The sequence below is a fragment of the Phacochoerus africanus genome, chromosome 2 (genome assembly GCF_016906955.1).
Source record: "Phacochoerus africanus isolate WHEZ1 chromosome 2, ROS_Pafr_v1, whole genome shotgun sequence".
Lineage (NCBI taxonomy): Eukaryota > Metazoa > Chordata > Mammalia > Artiodactyla > Suidae > Phacochoerus > Phacochoerus africanus.
Genome location: NC_062545.1, coordinates 265,156,351 through 265,176,810, shown reverse-complemented (window position 1 = coordinate 265,176,810; position 20,460 = coordinate 265,156,351). Strand labels below are relative to the sequence as shown.

General features: G+C 39.1%; 1 protein-coding gene and 1 pseudogene across 2 annotated transcripts; one reads left to right on the top strand and one right to left on the bottom strand.

Annotated features, from left to right (window-relative positions):
• Positions 1-8,933: 8,933 nt before the first annotated feature.
• Positions 8,934-14,818, top strand: LOC125121364 (olfactory receptor 50-like). Of its 2 annotated transcripts, XM_047769598.1 has the most exons (2): positions 8,934-9,836; positions 14,783-14,818. In XM_047769598.1, exons 1-2 carry the CDS (start codon positions 8,934-8,936, stop codon positions 14,816-14,818), a joined length of 939 nt encoding a protein of 312 aa, XP_047625554.1. The 2 variants fall into 2 exon arrangements, with proteins under 2 accessions (XP_047625554.1, XP_047625553.1); XM_047769597.1 differs by lacking the exon at positions 14,783-14,818 and having other exon boundaries at positions 8,934-9,872.
• Positions 14,819-16,251: 1,433 nt separating this feature from the next.
• LOC125120888 (olfactory receptor 1J1-like) lies at positions 16,252-17,159 on the bottom strand (annotated as a pseudogene).
• Between the last annotated feature and the right edge of the window lie 3,301 nt (positions 17,160-20,460).

The following is a 20,460-nucleotide window of genomic DNA, read 5'->3' as shown; positions in this document are numbered from 1 at the left end:
GTTTAACATTGTCCATAATTCTCTGAGAGTGTCTTCATTTCTTTTCAATCTTTTTTTATCTTTTCTGTTCTGCATCAGTGATTTCCACTAGTCTGTCCTCTACCTCACATATTCACTCCTCTGCCTCCTGTAGTCTGCTTCTAATGAATTTTTATTAGAAAAATATCATATTTTGCATCTTTTCTTATGTTTTATATCTTTTATTTTTTCCTCTTCATTTTCTGTACATTATCAATATTTGCCTCCAGTTTATTTCCAATAACTTACATCATCTTCAGCATACACCTTCTAAAGTCGTTTTCCTAGAGTCTGAGAATCTCCTGATTGCTTAGCTGTTTATCTAGGTATCTTTCTTTCTCCCTTATCTGAGATGTAGTGCTCTGTCTTTTCATTTTTATAGGTTTTTGGTGTAGTGACCTTTTTGCAAACAATAGAGTTGTAGCCTTCCTTACTTCTGATATCTGCCCTTGTGGCTGAAGGTGGTATGGGGACTTGCTGTAGGCTTCCTTATGGGAGGGGCTGGTGCCTGTCTGCTGGTAGATGGGGCTGATTCCTATCCATTTGGCAGGTGTGGCTTTGTCTCTGTGTGAGATTAGAGGTGGCTGTGTGTCTGGGGTGTCTTTAGGTAGCATGTTTACTGGTGGGTGGGGCTTTGATCCCACCTGGATTATTAGTTGGCCTGGAGCTTCTCAGCACTGATGGGTGGGGCCATATTTTCTTAAAATGGCCACCTCCAGAGAAACACACACTGATAAATATTTCCAAGAGCTTCATTGCCATTGCTCTTCCCCCACAAAAATGCACAGTCAGCCTCTGGTTTCCCAGAAGATCCTCCAATAACTGCAGTCAGGTCCAACCCAGATTCCTTTGGAGCCTTTGCTTTACCCTGGGACCCAGTGCACATGAATGTCTGTGTGCACCTTTCAAGAATGCAGTCACTGTTTTCCCCAGTCCCATGGAGCTCTTACACACAAGCCCAACTGGCCTTCAATGCCAGATGCTCAGGGGGCTCTTTCTCCCTGTGCCAGATCCCTAGGCATGGGCATTTGACATGGGGCTCAGAAATCTCACTCCTATTGGTGAATCTCTGTGATACGGTTACTTTCCTGTCTGTGGGGCTTCCCACCTGGGAGGTATGGTGTTGCTTATATCATGTAATCACCCCTCCTACCTCTTGATTTGGCCTGCTCTTTGTCTTCTGGAGTAGAATATCTTTTTTTTTAAAGTTTCCAGTCCATTTGGTTGAAAGTTGCTCAGCATTTGGTTGTAATTTTGTTGTTTTTATGAGAGAAGTTGAGCTCTAGTCCTTCTATTCTTCCATTTTCATCCCATCTTAAAATTGTCATCATTTCTTTATTGGGATAAAGATGGGTTTCTACATCTGGAATAAATAAATTCTAAGCTTTTGTAGGTAAAAAAAATCTGTGAATAAAGGAGGCATTAAAAGGGGAGAGCAAGGAGTTCCCATCATAGCACAGCTGTAATAAACCTGACTAATATCCATGAGGACATGGATTTTATCCCTGGCTTTGCTTAATGGGTTAAGGATCCAGCATTGCCATGAGCTGTGGAATAGGTCTCAGATGCGGCTCAGATCCCATCTTGCTGTGGCTGTGGTGTAGACAGGAAGCTACAGCTCATAATTCATCCTGAACCTGTGAATTTCTCTATTCTGCATGTCTAGCCTTAAATATGTAAAATCAAAAGAATGGTGGGGGAGCAGGAGTGCTGGGGTGAGGTTCGTAATTTCACACCATGTAGTCTAGGTAGAGCTCATTGGGAAGGTAACATCCAAAGATGTTAGCGAGGACAGGGGAGTGAGCCATGGGGCTGCCTGGGAAAAAGCACGGATATCAGCACATAGAAATACTCTGAGGGGAGATGGTGCCAGTCCTATCCCAAGGATATTAATGGAGCCTCTGTACCTGAACAGAACTTAGTGGGGGAGTGATGGTGGATGATAGTTCAGAGATATCAGAGGACCAGATTTTTAGGGCACTTAAGGTCATGATGGGTGTATCGGTCAAGATTCCCCAGAGAAGTGGAATCAATACAGTGGGTGTGTGTAAGAAAGATATATAGTGTACCTATTGTGGCATTATGGGATTGGTGGCATTGCTGCAGTGGGTTAAAGGATGCAATATCCTCAGAAGTGGTGTAGGTGGCTATTAAGACTCTGATCTGAGCCCTGGCCTAGGAACTTCCATATGCCACAGGGTGGCCAAAAAAGAAGAAAAAAAAAGAGGAGTGAGAGAGATTTATTTTAAACTATCAGCTAATATAATTGTGGAAACTGGGAAGTATAGTATGCAGGCTATGTTGGCAGGCCAGAAACCCAGGGAAGAGTTGTGGTTTGAGTCTGAAGGCAGGCTTCTGACAGAACTGTCTCTTCTTTGTGGGAGGACATTCTTTTTATTAAGGTCCTCACCTGATTGCAGGAGGCTCACCCTCATTATGGAAGACAGTCTGCTGTATAAGAGTGTTCAGATTGTGATGTTAATCTCACCCACAAAAATAACTTCATGGAAATATCTGGACATGTGTTTGACCAAATATCTGTGTGTCATAGCCTAGCCAGTTTGACATGTAAAATTAACCATTTTAGGCTTTCCTGTCATGGCACAGCAGAAATGAATCTGAGTAGGAACCATGAGGTTGTGGGTTTGATGTTTGACCTCACTCAGTAGGTTTTCAGTCTGGCATTGCTGTGAGCTCTGGTGTAGGTTGGAGATACAGCTCAGATCTGGAGTTGCTGTGGCTGTGGCATAGACTGGCAGTTGTAGCTCTGATTAGACCCCTATCCTGGGAATCACCATATGCAGTGGGAGTGGCACTAAAAAGAAAAAATGCAAAAAAAAAAATTAACCATTATAGTTTAGCTTTTGATTCTCAGCCTGATTTGGGATCCTGCTGGAAGGGATTCAATAGAGGAATAACATGGTCATACTTGATTTTGTTATTGTTTCTTTAAAAACACCAAGATTTTTGGAGATATAAATGACACAATAAAATTCATGTAGCTAAATTATAGCATTTGATTCAGAAAAAAGCATATAGAACTACCATGTAATCCAGCCATCCCAATCCTCGACATATATCCAGATAAAATTACAATTCAAAATATGAATGTGCCACTATGTTCATTGTAGCACGGTTTACAATAGCCAAAACTTGGAAATAACCTAGATGTCCATCAAAAGATGAATAAATGCAGAAGATGCAGTACATATAGAGAATGGAATATTACTCAGTCATAGAAAAGAATGCAGCAAAGCCTTTTGCAGCACCATGATGTGACTAGTCTCATACTAAGTGATGTAAGTCAGAAAGACAACAAATATATGATATTGCTTACATGTGGAATCTAAAACATTGCACAAATTAACATATGTACAAAAGAGAAGCAGACTCATAGACATAGAGAAGAGATTTGTTGTTGCCAAGTGGGAGGAGGGGTAAGTGGGATGGATGAGGAGTTTGGGGATAGTAGATGCAAATTTTACATTCAGAATGCATAAGCACTGAGGTCCTACTGTATATCACAATGAACTATTTCCAGTCTCTTGGGATAGACCATGCTGGAAGAAAATTTAAGAAAGGTTATAAATAGATAGATACTGTGTCACTCTGCTAAACTGCAAAAATTGGCACAACATTTTAAATCAACTATAATTTTAAAAAGTTAAAAAAAGTATACCATTTGACCAGTTTTTATCTGTGAACACCACTATGAAATTGTCACCACAAGTCGATGTCTACCCTCCTGCCCTCCTCATGCTCCTCCCTTCTGTCCTCAGGGGATCCACTATTCTGTGTCTGTCATATGGATTAGTTTGCATTTCCTAGAAGCTTATTGCAATGGAATCATATTTGTATTTGTCCAAGGTAAAAGAATATATATAGTTATACATATACTTATACAAGAATGTTCATAAGAGCTTTATTTAATAGCCAGAAGCTAAAAACACCCCAAATATTCATCAATGGACTTACTCTCAGTAATGCATGAACTTACTGTATAGCACTGTGTTTATTCTTTTTTGCTGTCTTATTTCACATACCATAAGCATTATTTTATTGAATGAGTGAATGAATGAACAGATGATTTCAACACTTACTGGTCACAATTGTCTATTGTGAGCCATAGCTGATCTCTAGTGATACAAATATATTGACAATAAAACAACATTTAGTAAGCTTTCATTAGGTGCTCATTTAACCATCCTTCCAACTCACACAAAGACTATGGTTATTATTTCTACTTTATAGAAAGTAAGTCTCAGTGGCCTTGTATAAATTGCTCAAGTATGCCTCCTTAGCAGGGGAAGAACCCAGAGTCTTATTTCCAGAGTTTTATATTTAATCCCCTTTCTCCTGAAAAAGGCTAGACTGTGCCCTACAACACCTCCCAGGGCAGTGGGAAGATGTGCACATTTTAAGGACCTTTACGTTCTGATGAAAACCTGTATCAGCGTTGGGGAAACTGCAGAAACACTTGCTCTTTCTGTGCCATACACTGCATTTGAGAGAAGCTGTGCTCATGATTCAGAGGCCACAGACATTGGAGAAACTGCTGCTTATTATCAGAGACATGACCAGAAGCACAAGTTACCACTGATATCAGGGACAATATCTCCTGTGAAACCAGGTGCGGATCAGCCCCTGTGGACCCTAATAATCCTCCTTCCCAGGGGGCCTGGATGGAGTTGTGCAGTTGTCCCAGTGGACTGCTTCTCTAGTAGGGACCTGGGGGGATTCCTTCTGGGGCCTCCTTTGAATGGAGTAAAGGAGATCTCCTTGTGCATTGTTTTGAAGCTGGAGAACTTACATGAGAGTCTGTAAGTTCCTCAGGCCACCAAGATTGCTCTTTTTCTTTGTACTCCAGGTTTTATGGACAGAAAGTGCGTTTTCAGGTAACAGAATGAAACAGAAGGTATTTGAACTCAGAGCACAGGTATACCTTAGAAGGATCCCAGAAACCTCCATAGTCGGGCATGTGTGTCTGTGTGTAAGTGTGTCCATGACCATCAGAGAAGTTAATGTATTTGTGTGTGTGTTGTGGTGTGTTGAGTCTATGTGTGTATGTGTAAGTGACAAACACACTGAATGGCACACACTAGGATACACAGAGGTCAGAGAAGCTTGGACATTTCCTCAGGGTGTGCTTATTCTATGTGCATCAGCTGCTTGTGTTCTGTGTGTAAGACCTAGTGCACCACTTATGATTCAAATATGAATGACTTCTTATGACAACATCAACTTCGGTCTATGATACTTAACAGTTCTGAGTGTGTATCTGTGTTGTACATAGGTATTTTGTTTGTGAATTTTCCATAGATTTATGTGAAGCTGATTTACACTCTGACTGTATTTATGTAGTGAGGGTATAAGCCAGCAAAATCTATAAATCTCTACTTGGTAAGTGTGTGTCTGTGATGCTGTGTGAATTGTTTTGTGTATCAAATCCACACATTGATTTCTTTCACACAGAAAATTTAAATATCTCTCTGTGTGTGTGGCAGTCTCACATCTTTTAACCTCCACCTGCCTGAGACCAGAGTCCACACGGGAAACTAACTTTGCAGAGCTATGGACCTCAAATTTTCTGTGATTTGACTCCTCCAGCAGGGCCCCTGGAGGCCCAAAGTTTTTGACACTCTGCTTCAATTTTGGTCAGTCCATTTATAAATGAAAGTCTTATTTTGAAAGCACATACTTTGACAGTCAGATCTTTATCATTCCTCACTTAATAGCTTGGTGGCCTTGTTTGTGGCCATGGTGATTCTCAGCATCCACTGCTGTTACAAGAGATCATGCTAGTTGCTGAAAGATCTTATTTGTAAGGTGATTAAGAAGCTAGGCACATCATAACCCTGTAACACATTGTAGCCTTGTGAAGATCCAGACACCTGACTCTCTGTTTCTTTTGTGCAGGGGACAATATTTGGTATGAAGCAGGAAAATCAGCCCCATCCATAGTCTCTATCTCTCTCAATGCCCCACACCTATGTCACACACTGTCTCCTCTTCACTATTAATCAGTTTTGCAGCTACCTCTTTGCACATGGTGCTGAAGGAATCAAAGTACCACATCTGTATGGTTCCCTTCTAATCACATTGTAACTCCTGGGTGTCAGTAGGAGCTTTGGTTCTCCTGCAGGAGATCTGTGAGATCCTGGGCTATGTCTGATACAGCTGCTTTCAGTGAGAAGCCTGCTTGGCAGGAGGGTCAAGTGCCTGGTCCTTCCATGTGCCCCATGAACTGAGTCAGTTAATAACCCCAAGCAAGTCCCTTGTCTGGAGCAAGCATCTACTGACAGAGTCTTACACAGTGTTAATGTCACTTTCCTCTGTCAGGCATATTTTAACACTTAACTTTTCACTTTTAGCATTTGATTTTAGCCTCACTACCCCCCATAAAAAGAAATGTGTGGATTATCTCTCCAGTGAAATGATGAAAGAAAAATCAATATTTGAGACCATGTTCCACTATGCAATATCTATGTGAGATTGTTTAAATGATTTCACTACTCCTGTTGGTAAAAAGCAGGGATAAAACACTGTCTTCTCTGCTTCCCAGGAACAAATAAATGTTGATCAATTCAATGAAATTGAAGGCATATTAAAGCCATTGGCAGTATAAAGGTGTGCATGAATATGAGTGTGGACAGTTATCTTAGCAGGTGGATGCCTTCAAATCCTGAAATTGTTCTTCATAAGGTCCTGCCTATTTTGTCTAAATAAAGAGAGGGAGGAACAGTAGGGTTATAGTAGCCAAAATTCCAATATCATTCCCTACTCCTTCTGAGTATGTTGATAATGAAGTTTAATTTTTTTTTTTAATTCTACCTTTTTTTTAAGGTCCACACCTGCAGCATATGGCCTTTCCCAGTTTAGTTGTCAAATCAGAATTTCAGCTGTAGGGGGTAAACCACAGCCACAACAATGCCAAATCTGATCCCAGTTTGCAACCTACACCACAGCTCTCAGCAATGCTGGATCCTTAACACACTCAGTGAGGCCAGGGATTGAACTGGCATCCTGATGGATACTAGTTGGGTTCTTAAACCACTGAGCTACAATGAGAACTCCCAACAGTGAAGTTTTAATAGCACCTCCCTCCTAAGACTATTGAAATATTCAGTGAAGCAATCATGCAAAAACCTATTTCTCTGCCATTGTGTTCATTGTGTGGAGATCAGTAGGAAGATCAGTATTTGAAATAGTTCTGGTCAATCAGGTAACTGACTTCTAAGAGACACCCCAATTCTTCAGTAGCCCTCAGACCCCATCTAAGATCTCAATTGTCTTTCTAATGATGAATATCCACATCTGAGCCAAATTGGTGGATCAGACGTAGATGGAAATAGACAGAGGTCCATGCACTGAAGTAAGCTTTATTTCTTGGCAGGAAGATAAACATGCAATGAGACAAGTTCCAGAAAGGAACTTAACCCAGTGATAGGATATGAGCTCAGAAACACACCTGAAGAGTGTGAGAGTTATATAAGTTAACATAAATTTTAGGTCATCTTCTTGGTGCTTTATGGTGAACACCTCATAATACTATTTTATTAATTTCCTAAACTTGACATTGGTTTATTTTGGATATTTATCCTATAATAAAAAATGATCAGTCCAATTTTTGGTGTTTGATGCAGGACAGTGTTCTTAGGTATGAAGGCATAGTGAATTAGAATCCTTTTTGTTAAATCTATGAATGTGTGATATTGACATCTTCAAGGTTTAGAGGGACAGCATGAGTAACAGATATAGACAGATATAGATGGAAATAATTTTTACCTCGCTTTTTTATATGTGATTTTTATTTTTCCCATTATAGCTGATTTACAGTGTTCTAAATAAAGTTTACTTCTTGGCAAGAAAATAAACTTGCATTAAGATAAATTCCACCAGGGAACTAACCCCAGTGATAGGATATGAGCTCAGAAACTGACCTTAAGAGTGTGAGAACTCAGGTAGGTTGACATAAATTTTAGGTTAACTTCATGGTCCTTTATAAACCAGCTCAAAATATTGAATTTTATTAAATTCATGAACTTGATAGTATTTTGGGGATACAGGTCCTCTCACAAAAGATCATTTATGCAATTTTTGGTGTTTATTTGATGCAGGACAGTGTTCTTAGATATTCACAAATAATGAATTAGAATCCTCTTTATTAACTCTATGAAGGTGTGATATTGGCATATTCATGTTTTGGAGGCACAACCTGAGGCCAAGAGAGATTGAGCATCCCAAGTCCTACAGCAAGAATTTTGTGGGACCAAAATCACAATATAGGGAATCTGACTTCAGGCTCACACCTTTAGTCAGTCCTTGGTCATGTGTGCCCTTGAGGGTCAGCATCTTGAGGGAAGGGATCCTGTATGTCATATTTATTCTTGTATGTCCACTTAGTAGCATAGTGCCAGAAACATGGTTGATTACAAAGAAAAAAGAAGTTCTCTATGAGGCTCCATGGTAATGAGCTGAGCTAGTATCTGGGAGGATGCAGTTTTTATCACTGGCCCGCTCAGTGGGTTGGTGGTCTGTCATTGCCTTCCGCTCTGGTGGAGTTCACAGATAAGTTTTGATTCTGGTGTTATTATAGCTGTGGTGTAGCCTGGCAGGTGAAGCTCTGATTTGACCCCTAGCTGGGAATTTCCACAGGCCACAGGTGCAGCCCCCCTCAAATAAAATAAATGAAAAGGAAAAATATAAATGAATGTGCTGGTTTTCATTGAAAGGAATCATGTTGAGTGTTGAGGATGTGTCACTTGCTCTGGAAACACTAGGTGATAAAGAAATGCAGGCAGTTATTCTGTTTCTCCACTAGAAAGTGAGAGAGGCTAGTGTGGTGGCCACAATCATGACTTCAATGTCTCTGACGTTTCCCACTCCCATCCTTCCCCAGAAGACAGGAGAGGAGCATGAGGAGAGAGAACCAGAGCTGTGTGTCTGAGTTCCTCCTCCTGGGGCTCCCCATCTGGCCAGAGCAGCAGGGTGTGTTCTTTGCCCTGTTCCTGGGCATGTACCTGACCACATTGCTGGGGAACCTGCTCATCATCCTGCTCATCAGGCTGGACCCTCACCTCCACACCCCCATGTACTTCTTCCTCAGCCACCTGGCCTTCACCGACATCATGTTTTCATCAGTCACAGCTCCAAAAATGCTCCTGAACATGCAAACACAGAATCACTCCATCTCCTATGCTGGGTGCATTTCCCAGGTGTATTTTTTCTTACTGCTTGGGTGTCTCGACAGCTTTCTTCTCACCTCAATGGCCTATGACAGGTATGTGGCCATCTGTCACCCCCTCCACTATATCACAATTATGAATCAGAGTCTGTGCCTCCTGTTAGTAATCATGTCCTGGACACTATCCTCTGCCAGTGCCCTTTTGCACACACTCCTCCTAGCTCATCTCTCTTTCTGTGGAGACAACACACTGCCCCATTTCTTCTGTGACCTCTCCACCTTACTTAAGCTGTCCAGCTCAGATACCACAGTCAATGAGCTGTTCATCCTCACTGTGGGAGTGATGGTCATTACCCTGCCATTTGTATGCATCTTGGTCTCTTATGGGCACATCGGGGCCAGCATCCTTAGGGTCCCCTCCACCAAGTGCATCTGCAAAGCCCTGTCCACCTGTGGCTCTCACCTCTCCGTGGTCTCTCTGTACTATGGAACAATTATTGGACTGTACTTTTTTCCCTCATCCAGCAACTCCAATGACAAGGATGTTATTGTGGCTATATTGTACACGCTGGTCACACCCATGCTCAATCCTTTCATCTACAGTCTGAGAAATCAGGATATGAAAGGAGCCCTGGTAAATATACTCAGCAGAAGAACTTCATGCTCATAATTATGGGCGTTGTTTCCCCTATTAATTTTATATAAGACCTGTTCCAACACCCATCCCTGTTCCATGTAAAGCAAGCATCCTTTCCTCTATCTTTAGCTCTTTTTATTGAACTTTGATGTGATACATTTTTTTTCACTCTCAGTTTCAGTTGAACGTTGTTTTCTTCTCTGTTTAATTTTTTGTTCATTATAGAGAAGGAAAGATTTTACAAACACACCGGTCAGATAAATACAAATGCTATATCCTGTCATTTACATGTGGAATCTTTCAATAATGCCAGTTTCATGAAAATGGAGAATAGAATGGTGGTTGTGAGTGGCTAGGGTTAGGGGGAGGTGTGTGATGCTGGTCAGATATTTTGGATTTTTTGTTTTAAGATTAAGTATTGAGGATCTAATGTAGAGTGGAGACTGTTGTTACTAACATAGTATTACATGCTTAAAATTTTCTGAGGGTAGATCCTAAGAACTATCACCACACACACAAAAAACTTAACTGAGTTGATAGATATGTTGTCTTGATCTTGGTAATCATACCACAATGTATATGTAATAAAATCATCACACTGTACACTTTCATCTATAATTTCTTATCCACATGTGGGGTCAAATCCTGAGTCCTTTAAATCACTTGAATATATTTCAAGCTTGAACAATAAATATCTTTATCCATTTTACTGGAAATTTTATTTAAACTTTAAAAACATAGTAATAGCATACAAACATGAAAGCTTATACAACATGTTTAGAGTTTCTATATGTGTGTATACATATACAGTATGCTGTTTATGTGTGTATTGATGTGTCTGTGGTTGCAAACATGTGGCATATCACACTTTAAGAATGACATTAAAGGAAGTACTAATTTCATAATTTAGACTTAATTAGTGGAAAACTAGCAATATTGTAGAAGCCTCTTGCATGTCTTCTTGAAAGTACCCCATATCTTTAATATTTTCAACGTTCCTTCACATATCTTAAAGTTTTAACAGTTCTATGTTTTTTCTTCAATTTCTATGGCTCTAGAACTGCATATAATGCAATTACACTATATTTTTTTCTTCTAGGTTTTGCAATTGTTGTCTAATACTGTCCTTGTGAAATTTATCTATATTTCACTGTGACACCATAGCACACTTATCTTTTCTATTTTTTATGGTCATTTTGCTTATTTTCAGCATTATGTTCTTATGAACACTGTTGCTACAAACATTTCACACATTGCCTATTTTTTAATTTTTTTATCTTATATATATATATTTTTTCTAGTGTACAGCATGGTGACCCAGTTACACTTACTCGTATACATTCTTTTTTCTCACATTATGTGTTCCATCATTAGTGACTAGACAGTGTTCCCAGTGCTACACAGCAGGATACCACTGCAAATCAACCCCAATGTGCCCAGACAGATGATTGGATTAGAAAGATGTGGTATGTATGCATTACCTATTGTGTATAAGCAATAGATTCTCTAAATAATATATCCCAGAAGAAGGATTATTGGATGAAGGCATGTATGTTGAACTTAACTCTTACTGCTAAAGCTTCTGAAATAGTTGTACCAAAAAGCCAGTTTTGAAAAGGCTACATACTGCATGATTCCAACTATATAACATTCTGGAAAAGGCAAACTAGGGAGAAGGCAAAAAGTTCAGTGGTTGCCAAGGGTCCAGGGTTTGAGAGGGGAGAAGGATAAATAGGTAGAGTAGAGGGGATTTTTAGGGCAGTAAAACTATTTTGTACAATACTAGAACAGTACATGCATGCCATTATGTACTTGTCAAAAAAAAAATAAAACTGAACAACACAAAATGAATTCTAATGTTAACAATAGACTTTAGTTAATAAAATGTATCAATAATAGTTCAGTTTTAAGAAATGTACCACATGGATGCAAGATGTTAATAATTAACGGGGAAACTTGGTAAGGGTGAAGGAAAAGTGTACAGTAACTTTCTGTTTCCATGTAAACCTAAAACTGCTCTAAGAAATACAGTCTATTAAGTTTTTAAAAGTTGTACTAATTTAAATCTTCATCACCTGAGTATGAGAGTTCCTATCACTTTACTTCTTCAACAACACTTGGCATTAACAAATTTTTAATTTTTACAATTATGGCAAATATATAATTATATCTCATCATGGTTTTATGTTCTCGTTCCCTGTTAATTTATGACATAGAGCATCTTAGCTTATGCTTATTGGCTCTTTGTTCAAGAGCTGTATGGTTGTCCATCCACATTTCAGGACCTCTTCCCATGTGTGAATTTGTCTCTGGGAGGCAGCTGCCATATTTCCAACTACTCTAGGTGTGGCTACATGGCATGTTCTTCCCAGTGGAAAAGAATGTGCATTATTTCTTGGCCAGAATTTTAAAGAAGCACATGTTTCTTCCCCTTTACTGTCTGGAAGCAAATTACCTGCTGTCCTAAAAGGTCATTGAACTTTGGCCCTGAATAACCACATAGTGCCATGCCATCTACCCTCCAGAAAACCCACACTGGACCATTTGAGCAGCCATCATTATCCTTACTGGCACAAATCTTTCCTCCTCAAAATCCATGATTATGTCTTTTCAGCTTTTCTATTGAGCTGTTTCTCTTTTATCTATTCCATTGTAGGCAGACTTCATAGAATCTAAAAAAAAATCCTTTGTAGGTTGTCTGTATTGCAAACGCCAACCATTATTGGAAGCTTCTTACTTTTTTTTTTACTATCAATGTCTTCATTTTAGTGCAATTAAAGTTCTTAATGCCCTGTTTTGCCTTTGTGCCTTTATAGTGCATGCTGGAGAAATTCACCCAAAAAATGCAACCACTCTATTATTTAGACAACAAGGAAGGGGTATGGCATCAGGAAAAGTGCAGAGGCTGAGATATGGTGGCCTCAGAGGTCTTATCAGGAAGAGAATCTCAAATTTGCAGAAAGAGAAGGAGGAATAACACAGTGCAATCCTCTCGAACACAATTTTCTGTAGAAAATTCAGCATTAGGTGGATCAAACTTGTACTCTTGCTCAAAGGCTAGAGGTGTTTAGGAAAACAATCTAAAAGAAGACTGAAATGGCACTGCAGTAACAGAGTAAATGTCTTTCAAATTGAGAGTGTTAATATTGATTGAACACACACACAAACATCCTATTAATAACAGCTCTTATGTGCAAGGCATTGTCCAGACTCCAGGGGAAGTTTGTGACCTTGGAAAATAGGAACCAGTTGAATGTCTTGTGTAAAACCCATGACCCTGACCTAATTAATACAGTGTAAGCACCTGAGCTAGGTGTTATCATAATAGGATAATAGAACATCAGTTGTGTATCCTTGCTAACAGTTCAATAGGGTCTGGTTTTTATAGCACTGTGGACATTTCCATGCCCCAAAGAATTTTGAATTATCATTGGCCAGTGAATTGTGTGCTTTTCAATGTGGTTTAAACAGAATATAACTGAATTTTTAAAAAGATAAAAGGGACTTTGCTGCTGTCTCATGTGCATGGAAATACTGTGCTATATTCTTACGTAAAATTTAAAAACATTTCTTTAGTTTCTTGAAATACATGGAGTAATTTTAATGCAGTACAAGCTAGAGATTTATTTTAATGTTACTTCATATTAATAATAAAGTTTTAAAATTTAATTAATTTTTAAAGTGTTCATTATTTCTCCACTGCTCTGCCATAGATATCCATGTCTAAACATGAAAAGCATCAAGCAGGCAATTTCACCTGTAGTCCAAAAGATAGATGCAGGTAAATGGTGGGTAATTTTCAAGGGGAAGTACATCAGTAAGGATTTGTTCAGAAGACTAAAACAAAAGTGCTTGTTTTTCCAGTTGTTGCAAAAGCTGGGGAACAGAGGTCAGGGAAATAGTCCTTGAGGATTAAAATTGTTACTGGAGTTCCTGTCATGGCTCAGTGGTTAATGAATCTGTCTAGGAACCATGAGGTTGCAGGTTTAATCCCCGGCCTTACTCAGTGGGTTAAGTATCCAGCATTATCTTGAGCTGTGGTGTAGGCTGCAGACACAGCTCAGATCCCTCATTGCTATAGCTCTGGTGTAGGCCAGTGGCTGAAGCTCCGATTAGACCCCTAGCCTGGGAATCTCCATATGCCACAGGTGTGGCCCTAGAAAAGAGAAAAATAAAATAAAATAAAAACAATTGTTACAGCTAAAAATTTCAGCCTAAAACATAAAATAATTGGTTTTAAAAGGTTGATGGGTAGTAGCTGCAAATCTCAAGAGAATGGAAAAACTCCCCCTATTGTCTCAGTCTCAGCAGTAACACAGGTGGATCTGAGAAGCCCATTGGGAAACATTGCTGAACCTCACTCCAGCTTATGTATCTGTCTATAATATAATTATCTCCAGAAAATAATGGTTTCTCCTCTTCCACCTTCTAAATCTCCAATGAGTTCCACTCATTGGAAAACATTAAACATGAGCAATCCAGAAAAGAAAAAATATGGAAAATGTAGTTTCTGGCCTCACCACTACAAGGAGGAGAAGCCTTAATAATGGGTGATAATGGGAATTTCCCACTGTGGCACGGTGGGTTAAGTACCCAGCTTTGCTGCAGCTGTGATGTAGGTCTTGGATCCAGCTCAGATTTGATCCCTGGCCTGAAAACTTAAACATGCCATGGGTGCAGCAAAAAAGTGGGTTTTAATTATGCTAAATTAGCAATAGACAATCTGATAGTGCATATGGTTCAGGAAGGAGGATTGGGTAGGATGCTGTGAGTCTCAGGAACAGGATGCAGAATGTGTGAGGTAGAACCACCCCAAATGAGCCCATTTTATATTAGCTGAAATTCAGCTGGCCACAGAAGCATGAGCAAGAACAGCCAAGTTCAGAAAAACCACCATCCCAGGCTAGATCATCTAAGCCTCAACTAACCCTCAGAGTCATAAGTTACAAGTGCTTTCTCTGAAAGACATATCTTTATAAGAACCTCTCATCTCCAACACAGCATGTTTTAGATCCACATCTGGGTTGAGAGCCTCAAGAGTTATGGCATTAATTATTGGACATTTCCTATAAATATCTTCACTTTGTGTCATACAACTCACTTTGGCATCTAATGTCTCTCATATCTTGGTGACTCAGTTGAATCTTCCAGTTTGACTGAAACATTGCTCCCTTTGCCCTTGATCATTAAAACTATCTAGAACATAATGCATCAGGATAATTCAGATTTGTTAATTCTCAAGGAATGTAACGTCTTCTCTAGGAAGTACTTCAATATATCCTCTGCCACTAGGCTGAGCTAATGAGTCCTCCCCAGGACACAGTGTTGTGTATCAGTGATTCTGGTCCTTGGCTAAGTCATTCTGGGGTCAGACATCCAAGATTCAAGTCTTCCTTTCACTAATCATGAAACTAAAGTCTTCTTCACCTATTTAAGCCTGAGATTCCCAACATATCTCTGAGGATTTTGATCAAGATTAAAATAGATGGTTTGAATATAAGTGGATATATATGACATAATAGCCACTGGAAAAAAGCAGATGGTTTTTAATAAGTTCTTTGATGAGTTCCTGATGTGGTACAGCAGAAATGAATCTGACTAGGAACCATGAGGTTGTGGGTTTGATCCCTGGTCTCGCTTAATGGTTAAGGATCTGGAATTGCCATGAGCTGTGGTGTAGGTTGCTGACACAGCTTGAATCCTGTTTTGCTGTGGCTGTGGTATAGACTGGCAGCTGTAGCTACAATTAGACCCCTAGCCTGGGAACCTCCATATGCTGCAGGTGAAGCCCTAAAAGACAAAAATAATAATAATAAGCTCTTTTACAATACTTGAATCAGTGGAGATGACATTTATTTTGTTGTTGAATATCTGCAAGTGTTGGGGGAGAAAATAAATGTGAGATATATTCCTGAAGGACAATAAAACAATCCATTTTTATGTAAGGAGAGTAAAATTTAATATGTTTTCCCTGTAAGTTCTGGCAGGATTTGGGTCCCTTGATGCCTGGGTACATGGGGGCAGGGAGAAGCCACATTCTCACTGAAATGGAAAATTCTTAAGAAATGGAGATGTGAAGTACAGACAGGCTTTATAAAACTTTAAAATTTGGGGGAAGGCCAACCCTGGAAACTTCCATTTAATGATACCAGCCAAAGAGACATAGCATCCTCAAAGTATTTCACCATTATCTGAGAAAAGAGCAAATTAAGTGCTATGATGCATATTCCCCTTTACTATCCCCCTTAACATGTGTAAGAATAAGATAAGCAGAGATTTCTGAGTGGCCGCTGAGGAAAGAAAACAAGTGAGCTATATTTTTAACAACTTATATTTACAGGTAAATGAAGAAATAAAATCACAGGGATGTTTTAAAAGAAAGTTTAAGTATCAATTGGCAGAGTAGCTTTTCTTACTCCTGAGTTTTCTCCAGGCCATTTTCATGCCCATGTTGAATGTTGGGATTCAACATGGGCATGACCACTGTGTACATCAGTAAAGCAATTATGTTACTGTCATTGGTGCTGTTGGATAAGGGAAGAAAATATAGACTGATAATTGCCCCATAGTAGAGTCACTGCTGAGAGATGTGATCCACACATGGACAAGGCTTTGCAGATGCCCTTGGTAGAGGGAACCCAGAGGACAGTGGCCCCAATGTGGCCATAAGAAACCAGATTGCATAAGAATGGAAGCAAGATGGATGTTAATCCTGCAGTGAAAATTACCAATTGGTTGAGGTATGTGTCTGAGCAGGACAATCTGAGCAGGGCAGCAAGGTCACAGAAGAAGTGGGGGATGGTGTTGTCAGCACAGAAGGAGAGTCAAGCTAGGAGAATGGGTGTGCAAAAGAGCACAAGCACAAGAAATGACACAGAATCCAGCCACCAGCATGACACACATACTCTGACTCATGGTGATGGCATAATTCAGAGGGTGACATATGGTCACATACCTGTCATAGGTCATTGAAGTGATCAGTAAACTGTCTAGATCAGCAAAGAGTATGAAACAATAAGTCTGTTCTATGTACCTGACATAAGGGATGGATTGATCCAGAGTCTGCATTTCCATCAGCATCTTAGGGACAGTGACCAATGAAAAGGAGACATCCGTGAGGGCCAAGTGGCTGAGGAAGAAGTACATGGGGGTGTGGAGATGAGGTTCCAGCCTGACGAGCAGGATGATGAGCAGGTTCCCCAGCACCATGGTCAGGTACATGCTCAGGAACAGGGCAAAGAGCATGCCCTGCTTCTCTGGCCTCATGGGGAGCTCCAGGAAGAGGAAATTGGAAACATGGCTCTGGTTCTCCCTCCTCATGCTTGTGCATCAGTTAGAGGGGACTATTGGAGAAAGTTGAATTCAAAAGGTGGAATGGCCTGGGATAGAAAAGTGATCAGTATACCATAGTGTAATAGAGATGTTCTCTTGATTTAGGGAAGGTCTTCATATTATCATACATTTACTGTATTTTGCTGGATAAATGAAAAAAGTGTAGGTTTCTTTCTCAGTCTAGTGTTAATCTCTAGTAAATGACAATGATAACAGTTAATGTTTATTACATGCTGTCCTTATATATTATTCTAAAAGCTTGCATTTATTAAATGATGAGAATATCTTGAGAATATGAGTTAGGTAGGTATAGTTATTATTTCTACCTTCTGCATGGGATACCTGAGTCAGGCAGTCTCATAGTCACTGTGGCAAGAAGAGAAACTGGGATTTGGAAACAAGAATTTTCATGCAGAATTGGTTATCTGGAAGCAAAATAAATTCTTTGACATCAGAAATCTCTTTGCCCTTTGTAATTTTGTGTGTAATGATCTATTAAATCCTGCATTCTCTGTTTCTCTTCATATTCCATGATTATTTCTAATTTGTTCATTGCTTGTAGACTCAGAGTCTATCAAAGGTGATTCATGAACACAAAATATAAATTTGTAAATCAAATACAATATGTCACATCCAATTCAATTCATCATGACAACCTCTATAAGAAACTTACATTAGGTCTTGTTCAAGATCCAGGTTTAATCTTAGTAATCCTGAGGCCCCATGTCACTTGTTTGCACATTCAAAGAAGTACAACCTAAATGCCAAATGTAACCCCTTTTAAAAGGAATTCTAATCTTTCGGAGTCTCTAGTGTAGCCCATGAGAGATTTATTTCCTAATACAAAACAATATTTCTTAAAATTTCTATGTAGTTTTTAAATTTTTTATTTTTATTTTTATTTATTTTTGTAATTAATTTTTCCCACTGTACAAGCAAGGGGATCAAGTTATCCTTACATGTATACATTTTTCCCCTACCCTTTGTTCTGTTGCAATATGAGCATCTAAACATAGTTCTCAATGCTACTTAGCAGGAAGTTTTTAAAAATGTTTTATTGAAGTATAGGTAGTCTACAATATTGTGATAATTCCTGTTGTACAACATGATTTATATATATATATATATATATACCATTATTTTTCACATTCTTTTCCCCCATAGTCATCATATAACATTGTGTAGAGTTCTCTGTGCTATACAACAATTCCCCTTTGGCCAATGATTCCATATACTACTGTATGCATATGACACACTGTTAGACTATATCTTTTGTAAAGAAGGTGGAGATTCACTATAACCTATCAAAGCTTATTATAAAATTATGTTGGCTACAACAAATAATGTATTATCATGAGTTCCCATTGTGACTCAGCAGTAATGACCTGACTGGTATCCATAAGGATTCAGGTCAATACCTGTCACAATTCAATGCTGGTTAAGGATCCGTCATTGCAATGAGGTGAAGTGTAGGTTACAGATGCTTCTGGGGTCTGGCATTGCTGTGGCTGTGGCTGTAGCCAGCAGCTGCAGCTCTTATTTGACACCTTGCCTTGGAATTTCCATATGCCAGGAGTACAGCCCTAAAAAAGCAAAAAAAAAAAAATACAAAAGTAAGCATGTAGGTGAAAATTCATGTCAATGAGTACAGCGAAGTAACCAGCTGTCTCCTGATGTCAGAACTCGATATTAAATTAAGGTATGTATGACTTCTTTACCAACATATCTCCCAGAAACAAGTGAAAGATAGTTTGCTACTTAATCCTAAAGTCAAAATCTTGCTGGACAGTTTCAAGCACCCTGGACCAAACTCTAATCCCACAACAGATTGTATAAAATGAGAATTGGAATACTCTATCTCATTTTTAATGATTCCTTAGATTATTTGGGTCAATTTTTCTTGGAAAGGGAATGCAGAATTATGCCTATATATTGTGATTTTCAGATCAGTATTGATTTTTCCATATCTCTACCCAAAACAAAAACACCAATAGGCTGCTGGATTCTTTCTGCAAGAGAAAAAACTCTTTAAGTTCCCTACTATAGATTAAGTTTAAAAGTAAATATTTCTGGGAGAGCCCTATGGCCAACTCATGGAGATAGAATGGCTGGGAAAAGTTCAATATTTAGGGACCAGGTTTGGATGGCCAAACAAGGGCATTGACCATTTCAGTCAAAGTGAGAATGGTAGGAGATTGGGGATTACAGGATTAGGGGCCAAGGCTGTAGACACTGATAACAAAAGTGCTGTCTGTCCAATTTGGCTAAATGACTGCTATAGGGCTAGAAATAGTCACACTGTTAATAAAATCTGATTTAGCACCTAATTTTTGCTTTTCAGATACTATATACTTCCTCCCGAAACCTTTCAACATAGACATTCTGCTCCTCATTTTAGAAATGACAGCATTGGGAGGTAGTGGTAAAACTTGCGCAATGTTATAGCACTAGTTTTTGCTGGCCCTAGGATTTGATCAAATTTCTATCTGGCTTCAAAAACTATATTCATCCCACTATATTTCATGCCTTCATTATCTATGTCCTCAAGTTAGATGGTATTTGCTGCCTAAGAACATTCAAGAAACTTGGAAGGCATTCCTACTGTTCCAGTCAGGTTAAGGATCTGGCATTTTCTCTGCAGTAGCTTGGGTCACTGCTGAGGTACAGGCTTGATCCCTGGGCAATCTCAGTAGGTCTAAAATCCAGTATTGCTGCAGCTGTGAAATAAGTCATACCTGTATCTTGGATTTGATCCCTATTCTGGGAACTTCCATACGTTGCAAGTGTAGTCCCCCCCAAAATAAGAATTTGGGGAGGTAAATAAGAAAGTTTGAGGATGAGTGAAAAATCTGTGTTTTCAAGATATGGGTATAGAAGGTAATATCAATAATATCAATAACAATATTGTAATATTCATTAATAATTTTTATTGTGTGAATAATAGAGGCCAATTTCAGTAATATGCACTTTATATCAGCCTAACAGTGCCACAATAAACGCATTATTCTCACTAAACCCTTTGGAAACACAGCCTTAAGAGCAAAAGTAATTTTCTATAGATCATTCATCATGAAAATGATGGACAGGTCATTCAATCCCATGTTTCTAACCACCATGATACATTGATTCCTTTAGAGCAAGTTTTAACAGAAAAGAGTCATCTGAATATGCACTTCTCATTAAAGAGAAGATGGGGTCTGCCATTTTCCCAAAGATTTTGGGTGGATGTATTGCCTCAGTCCTTAATCAGATGATCAGAAGAGGTAGAGAGACTAGTAGACCAGCTACT

What these genes read in the sequence shown, in the direction of transcription:
- LOC125121364 (XM_047769598.1), top strand. Translation starts at nt 8,934, where the DNA reads ATGAGGAGAGAGAACCAGAGCTGTGTGTCTGAGTTCCTCCTCCTGGGG. An exon ending in AGGATATGAAAGGAGCCCTG is followed by an intron (nt 9,837 to 14,782) that starts GTAAATATACTC and finishes CAGAGTCATAAG; the next exon opens with TTACAAGTGCTTTCTCTGAA.